Source organism: Armigeres subalbatus, chromosome 2, assembly GCF_024139115.2.
Source record: "Armigeres subalbatus isolate Guangzhou_Male chromosome 2, GZ_Asu_2, whole genome shotgun sequence".
Classification (NCBI taxonomy): Eukaryota; Metazoa; Arthropoda; class Insecta; order Diptera; family Culicidae; genus Armigeres; species Armigeres subalbatus.
In genome coordinates, this window is record NC_085140.1 from 173500489 (window position 1) to 173515037 (window position 14549).

Genomic DNA, 14549 nt, shown 5'->3' on the forward strand with positions numbered 1-14549 from the left:
TTAAACTAGTTGACCCGGCAGACTGCTCTCAGAGCAGTCTGCCGGGTCAACTAGTTTAAAATATAAAAGGATTTCCGGAAAGTTTTTTCAGCATTATTTAAGTGTTTTTGATGACATTGTAATTTTCACAGGTTAGTCCGGATGCATCTCAATAATAAAATTTAAAGAGCTTATAATGAGAGACTTATGTTTCTATCATTTGAACAGTTTTGAAGATTCCATTTACCTGAATTTGGCAACCATCCGCCATTCTCAAAGCCGGCATTTTGAAATAGAATACACTTTTGTTTTCTATACGAATGCAGGAGAACTCTTCACAAGTTTGAAATGGGAATCTAAAGGGGAATCGAAAGACTCGCGATTTGATCGAGTTTGTAACAATTAAATGCTTTCAAATATTTTAATTAAATTTATTACAGTAAACAAAGTACACACAACTAAGGGTCTGTCCCAATTGGATAATTAAACTGAAATTAAACTTAAAAGTGACATTTCAATAATTATCAAATAACCCTGTTCGCAGAGCAAGATTACTTTTGACAGATATCGAATCATTTTCCATCGGAATTGCTGGAATTGCTGGGTAGCACCAGCCATTGATTGGAATTGCTGGGTAGCACCAGCCATTCTTATAACGGGGTGATTTTTTAATTCTCGAACTGTCACTTTTAAGTTTAATTCTCCAAATGAGACAGACCCTAAGAAACCACCTATCCAGCGTAGGGGCCCTAACATACAAAGATGAACGGATTTTAATTCCAATAAGGCTTCAACGTATATTAGAACTTGCACACGAGTCTCACAAAGATACTAAAATATTTGAGCTTGTTTCGGGTACCCAGAAGAAATGGTTTGAGCCATTTCTCAAAAAAAATGGCAAAACCAATTGCACCAATATAAAATGTACTGTACCGTACTCTTCGCTTCAAAGAATTGTACAATGCGCGCCGCAGTGCTTCCTGTTTAACGCGGCATGTTTTAAACAACTGAACATGTTGAAGTAAATTTGTGTGGGCGACAACTTTCTGATTCATTAACATATGGAAATATTTCTCTGAAACATTAATGTTCTCATAGACAAGTATTCAAGTATTGAAATTCCCGTTTATTAGTGGCCACCCGTATAACTCCTTATCTGAGTTGATGTTCGGGTAAACATCAGAAATTAACTACCAGGGACTGGGCAAAAAGTTGATGTCGATCGAGAAAAAATGATGAGAAATCTAAAACCGAAGGGAATTTTTTTATTTATTTATTTCTCAGACTAAGGCCGGAGTGGCCTGCGCAGTAAATAAAAGTCTTCTCCATTCAACTCGGTCCATAGCTGGACGTCGCCAACCACGCAGTCTGCGGAAGGTTCGCAAATCGCCTTAAACCTGATCGAACCACCTCGCCTTCTTGTACCCGTCGGATCGTTGTCGAGAGCCATTTTCACCGGGATATTATTCGACATTCTGGCTACGTGCCCGGCCCACCACAGTCTTCCGATTTTCGCGATGTGATCGATGGATGGTTCTCCCAACAGCTGTTGCAACACGTGGTCCATTCGCCTCCTCCATGTACCGTCTTGCATCTGCACTCCGTCATAGTACGCAAAACTTTCCTCTTCCGTTTTATACTCTATTCAATCAGAGCGTTTTGCGAAGTCCAAAGTACGTACGATTTCCTGAGTCTCCGAATTTCTCTGCTGGTATCGTTATTGGAGGTCACCAGTGACCCAAGTCTACGAATTCTTCAACCACCTAGATTTCATCGCCACCGATTAAGGGTATGCGATAACACACTTTTTCCTAACGAAACGAAACGAAACGAAATTTAAAATGTTTATGTAGACTCGGATCGAAACGAAACGAAATAAAGATTCCTTTCGAGACTTCGAAACGATACGAAATCAAGGTTCACTTAATTCGAAATTTTTCGAAACGAAACGAAATTTAATTTTTTTCCGCGGAATTTTTATCAAATTGATTTTTTATTATGTACGCAATTCTGATTTCACTTTTTCGAAGTCGAATAACTGTTTTGCGACCAAACGAGTTACAATAACAGAAAAGACAATCTCGCCGCACCATTGGCGATAAGACAATACCGTCGTCGGGGGTGACAATGGGTCAAATGGGGGTGAGAATGGGTCACTGTTTCAACTACTTAGAATGCTTGTAGAATGGATTGAATGTATCTGAGGGCAAGAAGACTAAAATATAAGAGACCTTTTTGAACGATTTTGCTCTACGACCTTCAGGCTGACGGTGAGAGCGATGACCCATTGTCATCCCCCCAGACCCATTGTCATCCCCCCAGACCCATTGTCATCCCCGATGGCGGTACCCCAGCATTTGTGCCGCTTCAAAGGAATTCATCGTGGAGCGTGTGTTCCCGAATCTGATCAATTTTATATCAGTAAGTATAAAAAAATAAAGAAATTGTTGGTTTTTTCATATACGGATTCAAAATTCGTAGAATTATGTAATTATGCCGAAGCATACTTCAAATTGTCTTGTCAACGTGGACTAAGTACTGACATAGTCAAAATTAGAAAATGAATGCTTGTATTTATTTTTTATTCAGTGGGATACTCGATTATGTATCCTCATCTGCCAGGCGTATACGCAGATAGAGAATTTATATTACTAGACCAACATTTGAAAAGAGCGTATCAGCCAAAATGTATTCCAATCAGCTCGACATTGTGTTTGTGTCCTTGGCATATGAGAACAGCTGTTATGGTCAGTATGAGCTGAAAGCAATCTTAAGTAAAGAACTTTCAGCAATTTTAATGATCTTGCAACCCGTTCTGGATTTTTTTTTGCATATTCCATGCGAAGATCTAGAATTGCTCACAAATCTGCATTGTTTCCTACATGCTGTGCAAATAGTCAAAAAGAGCTTATTAGCTTGATTAACTGTACACATCGTAGTTGCTAATCATGATTGGCCGAGAAACAGCAAATATGCACAATTGCACAGCTCACCAATTAAATAATATTGTTGGGATACAAAAAAGTTATTCTTATTGTATACTTGCTTCGGAGTTTCCAATAATGATGCTGGTCACGTGCTTATAGTAATTTTAGGATTAGGAGAGGAAAATTAGTTTAACACTCATTGTTATAAGAGACCGAGGAATGCTCTGCATCTCCGTGAGCGCTACGGGAAGGAACTCGTTGGTTAGTTTAGAAGGTAATTCGTGTGAAACCCCTTGGTAAGCGACAAAATATTTATTGTAAACGAAGTTATTTTGAAAACAAGAAGACGAAAACTGTGTTTCAAATCAATTCAACGCAAGATCAATGTGCATCGTTTAATAATCTTCTACAACACGATCGATTCCGCACTAAATAATGTTGTGCTTCGATGCAGATTTAAGTGTTATCACTTCACGTTCTCCCACACTAGCTGGCGTGATCAGCATCAACACGATCGATTGCACACTGGTTAAACAAATTTCTGCTATGCGAGGTAGATTTTTTTCACTTCGCGTTCTCCCGGACTAGCTGGCGTCCCATGACCAGCATCTATACGATGGTTTCCGCATTCATGTAGAAGAAAACTACATATGAATTTATCGACTAAGAATGGGATTATGAAGTAAGCGTTAATAGGAATATTGTATAACCTAAAGTTTTGAAAACAACTTTACGATTATGTTCAGCGGCGCAGCCAAAATTTTTGATAATATAAAGTATGGTTTAAGTATAAATTTGTTTCGAAATTCCGCGGAATTCCGTTAAATTTCGTTAGAAGCTAGTTTTTTCTAGCGAAATTTTTGTAATTTTACGAAACGAAACGAAATCAAGAAATCAGATTTCGCCATGCTCAAATTCCGCGGAATTCCGCGGAATTTCGTTTCGAACCACCTGAAACGAAATTTTTCGAAATACCGCATATGCTTACCACCGATACAAACTCGTGGTGGGTGGCTTACATTGTACTCCCTTGGACCTCTTTCTATCATATACTTCGTCTTCGACGTGTTGATGCCCAGTGCAATCCATTTAGCTTCCCTTTTCAGTCTGATATACGCTTCCTCCATCTTCTCAAAGTTACGTGCCAAAATATCAATGTCGTCGGCGAAACCAAACAGCTGAACGGACTTCGTGAAAATCGTGAATTTTGACATCCATATATGCATGGTTCAAGACGATGCCAAAACCGGCCCCTCCTGGAAGGCCCTTGGAACCTGCTATAAGGGTGGCAGTGGACACTATCATTCTGCAAATGTTTCTGTAGTCATCGTCTAGCAAAGCCATGAAGTTAGATACTCATATTTGTATTATTCCGATCTGTTATCATCTCATCATGTTCCCGGAACCGTTTTTACGGAGATGGCCATATCTCTGCGTAGTTTTGATGGATTCCACCATTAGTCGGCATATTAGTTCTAGTTTTTGTAGAAAGCATAAAACATTATGAAAGTAAACGTCACATAAAATGACAAGCAGTGGAAAAAATGCATCTTGAACATATCACCGGAAAACCCGGAACATCTCCGGTAGCCAAGAACCAACCTCAGTTTTTGCAGGGGGACAGTATACTAAAAGAGCGTCCGCTTCTCCTGATTTTATCAAAATCGGATTCTTGTACGCAAAGTTATGATGATTCGAATTATACCTTTCTCAACCTTTTTGTCATTAAGCACTTCCACTGTTATTAACTGCAAGTTTTCTAAGCCAAGTTACCATTTTTGCATTCGTATATCATGAGGCTAAACACGATGATACTTTTATGTCCAGGGAAGTCGAGACAATTTCCAATCCGAAAATTGTCTTACTGAGCGGGTCGGAAGGACCTGGCCCAGGGCATGGGACTCTTAGGGTCGGCTTACAGGGCTGGTCAAGGACACAAGTAAAACACGTTCTTGTTCTTTTTGATATATATTCTTTTTGACTTACGGTTGTGTGTGTGTGTCTGTGTGGCGTGTAGTTGCGGCCGGCCGATGCTGGAGCTCTTCGGGATCCCGGAATGGTTTATCAGGGGAACGGGCCACCGATCGGATGGATGATTCGACGGCAGCTCAGAATGCCCTACAGGCGGCGAAAACGGGTGAATTACCCGATTGTTCCCTTTTGACGTCGATTGTCTGGACGGAATCAACGGTGCGGTCCCAACAATGTCCTCGGATTCTTTCCCTGGACTTTCGGGTGATCCACGATTATAAAAGGCCTTCCGGGGGGAGCGGTCTCACCAGTACTTCTCAGGCGAACGTTAACGGGTCCTGATTCCGAATAATAGGTAAAATCCCCGATATGGGATTATACTTGAGCTATAAGCTTTAGACTGTGCTTGGTGGGTAACGGATAACTTTCAAAAACTTTTCTACCTTCTCACTTGGCGCTCTAGATCAGAAAAGACTTTAGCTAAATGCAACCCAGTAGCTCATACCTCCTTTTCCCTTTTTCCTTTCTTATACCGTAGTCGTCGTATCCAGTGTGGCAATACTTTTTATTCCCTTTGGCTCATTATTTTCATATGTAACGTCTAGTTGTGTTCAGTGTAAATGTATTGTGTTTAACAAATTTTGTTCTTTTTTTTTAGCTTATGAGTGATTTTTAAATTAATTATATCAACAATATTAACGTAACAATTTTAACTAATAATTTTACTAACATTTAGAATAGATATTACAATTAACAAACTAACAAAATTAACACTTTATTTTTATTTTTATTATTTAAATTAGCAATAGTTACGTAACGGTAACAATTGCTTAGACCGGCACCATGAATCGAACCCAGACACCCTCAGCATAGTCTTGCTTTGTAGCCGCGCGTCTTACCGCACGGCTAAAGAGGGCCGAAAAAGTTATAAAGTTCCATGCAAAATCTTACAGTGAACCAGAGCAAATAAGATATCGAATGAAATAAAGAGAAAAGTTGTATTTAAATCATGCCTGTGGAATCGATTCAGTTGTTATGTTTCTACAATCATTAGCCCAAACCCCATAACTGACATTGAAACAGATGATATACCCACTCATCCAGGACGGCGCGTTCCCAGTCTGTATTGTAAAACTTCTTCGTCTGAAGAAGTTAGTTTCGAATTGGCCTGTGGATTTCGTCAAACGAGATGCACAGAATTGGGCTATGTAGTTATTTCGAATAAGGATCGTACTCCCCAAAATTTCAGTATTAAAATGTACAGCAAGAATGGAACCGAATTAGTTCAATTTGATGACCATCAAAGACAGAACACAGAGAATTGTACTGTAAAAAAAAATCGCATGATGCTGCATATAATAAGTAAGAATTGGTTGAAAAACTTGACTGGAAGTTGCATCACACCAACGTTATGTGATGGTATAGTCCACCTGTATGGTGGATTTTAGAAACATGCAATCTGTGGCATATGTCTGTGGCTGTCGCTATCTGGGTTGTTCGCCTCATTTCATGGGGGTTGTTGTTGGTGAGGAAAAGCTGACATTGGCATTACATCAACTATCTCAGTGCGGCACTAAACAAAGTAACAAAACAATTATCGCTCCAATTATTCGTTGTCAATTGTGATTGATATGGATACATGTGGAGGAGGTAAACTTTAAGTATAAATAAAACTTCAAATAATAGAAGTCCTTAATTGTAAACCTCGAACGTGACAACTAACATTTTATTCAATTAATGGTACAATCTTATAAAATAGTAATAACACATCATTCGATATATAAAAGTATTAACAATTCAGCCAATCGATGCCGTATGCGTCAATGATGAAAAATCTAATACATTGTTTATCCTTAGAGGTCACAAATGCATTAAATTTCTTATCACTACCGGGTGTCTGCGATACAATCCCTGCTAGTTCTATCCGATGCTCAACCGGTAGACAATAAGACGAACTTGTGGAAGTAAATGCGCCTGCCATAGATGAGCTGGTGGATGCCACGCCGGTTGTTTCAGTGACTGATGTACCGCATTCAAAATCTCCCAGCATAGATTCTTTCGACGATCCAAAATACGATGGTCTTGTGAAAATAGTGATGATCTTTCGTTCCTGGCAAAGCTTCTTCATCCGGCTGTGCAATGATCGCAAATAAGTATCCATTCTTATTAGATTCTTCTCGGTACATTTATTCCAATAGAAAACAGTAAGCGAATCGATCAGCAGATACACGTTGAGAGGATTCTTGATAAAGATTTCATTCAATGTCAGAAGCGAAAACTCAAATTCATCCATAGTGCAGCATTTTATAATAGTCAAGCGTGCGAATGATTCGTGCCTGATTCTTCGAATTTCCTGCCTGTCGAAGTTGCAACTAGACGGTTTGGAGCAGTTGACGATTTGTTTCTCCATTATATTCAGAAGTCGTGCCATGTTGATATTGTTATCACAGTTCATGAATACGGCGCCGATTCCATGACCTCCGCAGTGTTCGGGCAGGATGATTTTGGCAATGAGTTCTAAAACGAGCATAGATTTACCGCAGTTTGACTCGCCGAATATTTCCACCATCTCGCCTTTCGATGGTCCCCCGTCGGGGAACAAATTCGGGTCCAGACATGTCACGCTGGACGACAATCGTGACGATAGACGGTGAAGGATTTGCACTCCTGTTTCCACTTCGCACATTTTTAATTCAGCGTGGACTGTAACGATTATATTTAAACGACAACCTAAAACTAATTCAATTATTGATATGAGTAATACCAATCAGTAGAGCTAATCTCATCTCAGACTAATGTGCATTTATTTACCAACTGAATAAGCGGGAATGGCAGATCCTGCTTAATCACGTATTACGAATACCTATAAAAATGAAATCATGTGTGTGTGTGTGAACTATCGGTTTTGTTTGTAAACAGACGGGAACATGGTTGTGCACATAATGATTTTTTTTTCATCCCAGTGCAGAATTCAGCAATCACAAAAAACACCAAAGAACAACAAAACTAATAAATTTCAGCACTCTTGAGATACGGCAATCTGTGTCTGCCTCCAAATGACACACCCATCGCCCATAGTGGTAAAGGCAGATTGATAAAAGTATTTACGGCAAGTTTCAACAAAGCGGGATGTCCTGAGACCTTAGTAGATACATTCACGCATACTGGAAAAGATCTCCCTGTCGATAATATTCAACATCAAAAATCAATAAGTTCATAATAAAAGATTTACGTATCAATAATGTTGCCCTAAAATGTTCACTGACCAAACTTTATTATCAAACAAATTCCATTATATGGCATACAAATTTTGCTAATTCATTTTGCTAAATAGCCCTGAAGTAGCACATGGACTAGTGATCTGCAGTAGCTTTATACATCACGATGATCTCCATAAGTTGTGCACCTGAAACATAAGATTGTTTGCAATATTTAAGAAAAACATAAAGCTGGATTAATTTTCTTGCAAAATACCGTTTGGGACCGAAATTCGCCCACTTCGTGAGATATCAATAAATTAAAAAGCATTTGATGGCATTAATTTATAAATCATTTTAATTATCCTGATCTTATACTTCTTGATAGCTTGATAGTAAGCTTTTTGGCGATTGAAATGAAAAGTAGGCTCTGAAATTAAAATAACACATTAAAAAAAAACAAATCGCCACCCAGCAAACGCGAAGTTTCAGGTGCCATTTGTTCTTGTGTTGGACATTATTGTACCGAAAGTGACTGTGTTTAAATTGAAAATCCAATTAACAAAGTACGATCGGCAACATAGAAAACAATAGGGATTGCTTCTCAAAGTGCGTATTTACCTATTTACAGCTTTAATCATATCAATCAGTCAGCTTTAATTTAAATATTTAGTTAGAAAATTAGCTATCGTCCTCGTGCGCTTGTATCAATGACAAAGGTTCTATTTCAATTGTATTTTCTAGAGACTTTTTCATATACTGAAGTGCTTACGTGTACGCGTTTTGATGCACCACGGTTGCATCGTTTCACTAATGTACCGAAAACCATCTCTTTCTCTTATACAATCGTCAAAAACCAATCGGAAACCTCAAAATGTTCCCCGATGATTCAAGTATTTCATTTGAATCATGCATGATTTTTAGTAGTAGCAACGAGAGTCGGACTAACAATCCTTCCCTTCCTATATGACCGTAAGGACGTGGCCGGCGCCGTTATTGACTTTAGATATTTGAGCTCCCGAAACGTGTACATTGAGAATGGGTAGCTAGTCCCAAGTCCCATTTATTGTGTTCTCTGTACAATTTCACAAGTTCTAGTCAATCACGGAGTAGCAACCTTGAATTGTGCGGTCATAATGCTCATGCTCATGAATCATGATTTTTTGGAAAATGTGTCAGGCGTGAATCATGCATGATTTTTTGGAAGATGGGTCTCGTTCGATTTAAATCATCATTTAGGATTTAGATTTCTATTTTCAACATAAAAGTCGAGTCAAGTACGAGACACTGAAAACGGCCTTACTGTTGAGGTCGAAATACGTATCTGTCAAGATACAATTAAGTGGTGGAATTTCAATGGGATTGTACAAACTCGTCTTATGACAAGTGAAGACATTCCACTAAAAAGCTCAAAATAATTTTAATAAACAACAACCAAAACTAAGCGGAAAAATCTTTGCAATGAATGTTCGTTACTGCAATGTCTATTTAAATTTATTTCAATAAGTCTGAATTATGGTGATGAAAATCGTTTCCTGTACTCAAGAAGATTTCGTTAATCCTCCGTGACTCAATCAGTCAATTCGCATTCATCCTAACTAGTGATTAGAAAACCCAGTGGACCGTTGTCTCCGTCTTCAACCTTAATCTGCACTCCCAAGCTGGTTGAATCTGAAACGCTATCGTCCATCACGTCGTCCATTTCATCCCCTTCAAACTGCTTCCGCTTGGCAACACGAGGCAACGCATAGTGGAAGGTATCACAGTGCCGTGTGAAACTCCAAACGTGCCACCGACCATTGCCGTCTACCTTCAATGTAATCCTCCGTTCGTTTCCCTCCGAGGCGCAAATTGGGCACGCAACGGCTGCTCGTAAATTATTGTCCTTATCCGACGTTGGAAGCCACTGTACGTCCAAATGGTCTAGCTTCTCTATAAACCGGTCGAATTCGGGATCTTGAATCTGCCTGAAGCAAATAAAATTATCGTTATCGATGGCAATGAAACGAAAGAAAATCACAAAACTTACTGTGCCAAATAAACGCTTTTGAGTTTTTGTACCAAGTTGAAAACGTATGTTTCGGCTAGTGTCTGGTCAAGAACAACGGACTTGTGCATAGTCATAACACTGCCTTGAGCCACGTGAGACTTTGTAAACTTCAGAAATGAATCTACACCCCTCATCTTTACATGTTCTGCCAGCCCTAACAAGCACAATATCTCACCCTCCAAAAATCGAAACTCTTTCGGTTTAGTCGCCCATCGTGTACCATAGATGTCTCGAATTAGTGGTACCTTATTTCCTGTTGACTTGGCACACTTTTCCACCAAATGATCCGCCATAGCACGCATGTCGTTCTCGATTGTCATTATCGATTCCCGCGTCAGCAGCTTCAACGACTGATTGCAAAGGCATTGAATCCGAAGGATGTTTTGTAAGTGGACCTGCACCTCACCAAATTCATGCTGTAAACACTTCCAGAAATACTCCTAAAATGAAATCAAGTTTTAGGGTGAAATAACTAATGTCTGCCTTTGGTCGAATAGCGAAATATAACTTACGTGATCCATGAAAGTTGTTAAACGAACTACAATATTGGTTATCTGGGTAACAAGGGTGATATTTTCAAAAATATGCCCAGCTTTCAATTTGTTTATTCAGTTCAGCTCCAAAGCTATGACAGCTGCACTTTGTGTTCGCAGTGCTCTCTCACTCATCTGAATGTGCCAGAAGTGCGCTGTGTGCCTGCCTCTCAGTGGTGGTAGTGTGGAGCAAATTATTTAAGAGTACCTACTAGCATTTCATACGCGCATTTACAAACCAATGCTGAGGGTAACAAATATGCTCATGTGTGCCAAAAGCAATCCTTGGGGAATTCATCCATATTGCGAGGTAGAAATTATTCTTATTGGATTTTTAGGAAAATTGTGAATATACATATTGCAATACTGCATACAAAGTATGACGGATTGGCATAATAAAATCATATCCTAGATGCAACCAAGTGAATGCATCGAACAGCACGAAGAGCATGAAAGCATTTGCTGAGAAGCCCATGTGCGAGAAACAAACGCTGCGATGTAGTGTGTGCTTGTGGCACGCGAGTAGTGTAGGAAGAATGGTGTTGATTGCATCAAAGATTAGATAACCGTAATGTTTTAGAACTATTTTGAATAAAATTTAAAGGAGATTATTATGACGCAATCAATGCAAGACATTCCTACATGAACTGGCATTCAAATATTGAAATATTATTAAATTACCCAACGTGGAATAAATCCTCACAAAATATTCGTTTGCCTAATGATTCTTTATTAAATGCTTCACAATGCCAACATCTGGCAATTTAAGTGATGAAAGAATATTCTCTCAAACAGCAATAAATGGGATTCGATAAAAATATGACGCATTTCGCTCACAATCCTTCCTGATTGGAAAAAACAACGTTAACGATTAACCAATCAGCAAACTAAAATACATGGCCACTAGATAAAATTCAGTTCCAGTATTTTGACTATCTTTCTTGCCAATTGACATCATGGAGTTCTCCATAGAATGCAAATCAATAAATTCAATCAGATGTCGAAAAATACGTCTTGCTCGGCATCCTAAAAACAAACCATAAGACGTCGTTTGGCGGTGATAGTTCGTTTTGGTAATGGTATTCGATGGCTTTCTCGTAAATTCGGTGTACGATATAGGCGAACATTTTAATGTTGAACTACTGGATGCAAATACCGACGTAAATCTTTCCAGGGACTTGAATCTATTTTTGAAAAACACAAATGGTACTATTTGGACCATCCCCTCATTTACTTTTTCTCGCCACTTGTGCATAACTTAAAAAGATAGTAAGAGGAAGATAGCACAAACTCGCATAGCTTATGCTTACTTCGGATCGCAGACAATCAGATACAGGAGTTATATTAATAAGATTAATACGGACTAAGTAAATGTTTTCTGCAGATTTGTTTTCTTGTTTCCTGACTTCATTAGAAACCATCCGTTGACAACGGAGATGTTCCGGATTTTGTCGAGAATATGCAAAAATACAATTTTTACACAGGCTGCTGTTGTTTGTGATGTGATTTTTTTTATTTTGTCGAGAATATGCAAAAATACAATTTTTACACAGGCTGCTGTTGTTTGTGAGGTAAAATTTTTAATTTTAGAACTAGAACTAATTTGCTGGCCAATACTGGCATCCACCTCTAGCGGTCATACGTGTTGTTTTAAAGCAAGAACATACTGAGGGTGGCTGAGTTCGATTCCTGGTCGACCCAGGAAATGTTAGGGTTGAAAGTTATCTTGACTTCTCTGGGTAGAAAATCATCATGACACATGATTATGTCCACACATGGGTTATTACAACTACGTGGATTTCGAGGTTATCGTGGATTCGACGCGGATTTACATAACGATTTTAGGGTTTCGATTTTAGGGTAGCGGATTTCTTTTCTGATTATAAAACCGGTCCACCACAGTTTTATTGATTATCTGCGAATTAAAATCTTTTTTCTCAAGTATTGATAAAAACATCAGGGTGCATTTTGAGGTGCATATTAGTTTTAATCATCATACTTATGTTATTATGTTTATACTCCCTTCCGTCTTCTAACATCATCTTTTCAGGATTCAAGAAATCTATTTCAATTGAAGGAAAACCTATTTGCTGATTTTATCAAAGATATTCCTCGAAGCACTATTGGTTTTCCCATCTCTGATGACAACAGTTAATCAAAAAACGAACTGATATTGAAGAAAGGATCTTGTGGTCAAACCAGGTCAAACGATTTGAAATTTGGTGAGAAAATTCCATTATATTTATTATTAACGTATATTGAAACTAAATGACTATATATTCAAAACAAACTATCAGGGCACCCAATTGAAGCGATGTGGATAGGAAGAGTGGAATCGCCAACTTCCTATTTTTAACATTTCGTGGATAAAGGGCGGGCTCTTCTCCCCATCTATTGGGTCAATCTGGGAAACGGGGGCTAGGCTTTATTATTGTATGTACGAACTTTCTTCTGGAAGGAGATTCTCTATTCATCCCGTGGATTCGCATAAGTGTCTCTGCTTATGGAACCACCCAACCCATTTTTGGCCCTTCATACAGGAGTTTGATGAAATACAAACAATAATATAATCATGATCAAATCGTTTGTCAGATATGGCCAGTGCTATCGGCAGGTGCCTTGCTACAATAGATGGTAGTATCATCATCATCATCATCGATTTTAGGGTAGCGGATTTGATTTTAGGCGAAAATAATGCTAGAATTGAGGGCTTTTATTTAAAAATTAGTTTCATTAGCAAATGTTGATGAGACCAAAATTTACGTTTGAATGCTATTATCATTATTTTTTAGGATATGTCCAATCTCTTATTGAATGGTATGCATTACACTCATAAAGCATTTTTTAAACAAATGTTATGAGGAGAGGGATACCACTTTTTCTCATTTTTAATCCATTCTGAAACATGACGCACACAATGATTGTCTATTGAAGGGCATGAACACCCATCTTCATCTTGTCAAATTCTTTGTGATTCCGAGGTATTTGTTATTGTCGGCGTAGCACCAACTTAGAATTCGGAAGTCGGGACTTCCGAACCGAACTTTCTTCCGAAGTTTTATCTGTCAAACTAATTGATGCGTTGTTAAGCGCATCTTTCAACAAATCTAGCGCACTACTTCCGAAGTTGCCTGTATCTGGAGAAAAGTCCAACTTCGGTATAAAAAGCGTTCTAACTTTGTTCCGGATAGACAATAGCATTCTGATTGATTATTTCTTTTACGATGAACCACTGATGAATATCATACCACTTTTCAAAAGTTTTTTTCACAAATAACGGAATATTTTTTGCTGGAGTAGGTACACGCAAATTATTCTGCTAAATTTAAAAAAAAATCCATTTCCCTCGGATATGTGATCTTAATGCGATTAGCACTGAGATGACAACCAAAGACATATCCTGTCATGGTGGTATCATATGTTGGCTATTTTTGTTTGGTGCCGCGTCACATATTTGGACAAAAGATATTTTAGTTACCAGATAAAGATTGTCGCTTCGGTTCCCTTTGTTCTGCTGTCCGGAACATGTGTGGTACTTAACTGTCAAATCGTATGTATTTTTCCTTCATTGACATCTAGATCTCCTATCCTCGCCAGCAAAAGATATTCCGGACAGCGACGACTGGTAACTAAAATATCTTTTGCATTGACGCACTGACCTTCCGCATGTGATCCACAGGACATCGTGTCTTGGAGCCTTGAATGGTAGCGTAGTCAGGCCAGGATGACCATATGGTATCCTAAAGGAGGACATGTCCTCCTTTTTTAATAAAATTCGGATGTCCTCCTTTTGCGCTGAAACGTCCTCCTTTTTGTATATTTGAGGAAACAATTAAAATTGCTAGATATAAATTTTTGGAGAGTTTTTTCTTGTTATTGCTGAAAAATTACA

General features: G+C 38.5%; 2 protein-coding genes across 3 annotated transcripts; both read right to left on the reverse strand.

Annotated features, from left to right (window-relative positions):
- Window positions 1–6560: 6560 nt before the first annotated feature.
- LOC134215504 (DNA repair protein XRCC2-like) lies at window positions 6561–8165 on the reverse strand. Of its 2 annotated transcripts, none has more exons than XM_062694686.1 (2): window positions 7689–8165; window positions 6561–7613 (listed from the first exon to the last, which is right to left on the reverse strand). In XM_062694686.1, the coding sequence occupies exon 2, from the start codon at window positions 7561–7563 to the stop codon at window positions 6667–6669; it is 897 nt and encodes a 298-aa protein (XP_062550670.1). In that variant the 5' UTR covers window positions 7564–7613; window positions 7689–8165; the 3' UTR covers window positions 6561–6666. The 2 variants fall into 2 exon arrangements, with proteins under 2 accessions (XP_062550670.1, XP_062550668.1); XM_062694684.1 differs by lacking the exon at window positions 7689–8165 and adding an exon at window positions 7642–7683 and having other exon boundaries at window positions 6561–7580.
- Window positions 8166–9542: 1377 nt separating this feature from the next.
- On the reverse strand, window positions 9543–10809 carry LOC134215505 (uncharacterized). Its single transcript, XM_062694687.1, has 3 exons — window positions 10637–10809; window positions 10104–10564; window positions 9543–10041 (listed from the first exon to the last, which is right to left on the reverse strand). Exons 1-3 carry the CDS (start codon window positions 10643–10645, stop codon window positions 9669–9671), a joined length of 843 nt encoding a protein of 280 aa, XP_062550671.1. The 5' UTR covers window positions 10646–10809; the 3' UTR covers window positions 9543–9668.
- Window positions 10810–14549: the final 3740 nt, after the last annotated feature.

Coding starts and splice junctions, on each gene's coding strand:
- LOC134215504 (XM_062694684.1), bottom strand. CDS start 7,663: ATGAGATTAGCTCTACTGATTG. Junction 7,581..7,641: donor GAGATTAGCTCTACTGATTG/GTATTACTCATA, acceptor TAATCGTTACAG/TCCACGCTGAATTAAAAATG.
- LOC134215505 (XM_062694687.1), bottom strand. Junction 10,042..10,103: donor AAAAGCGTTTATTTGGCACA/GTAAGTTTTGTG, acceptor TATTTGCTTCAG/GCAGATTCAAGATCCCGAAT.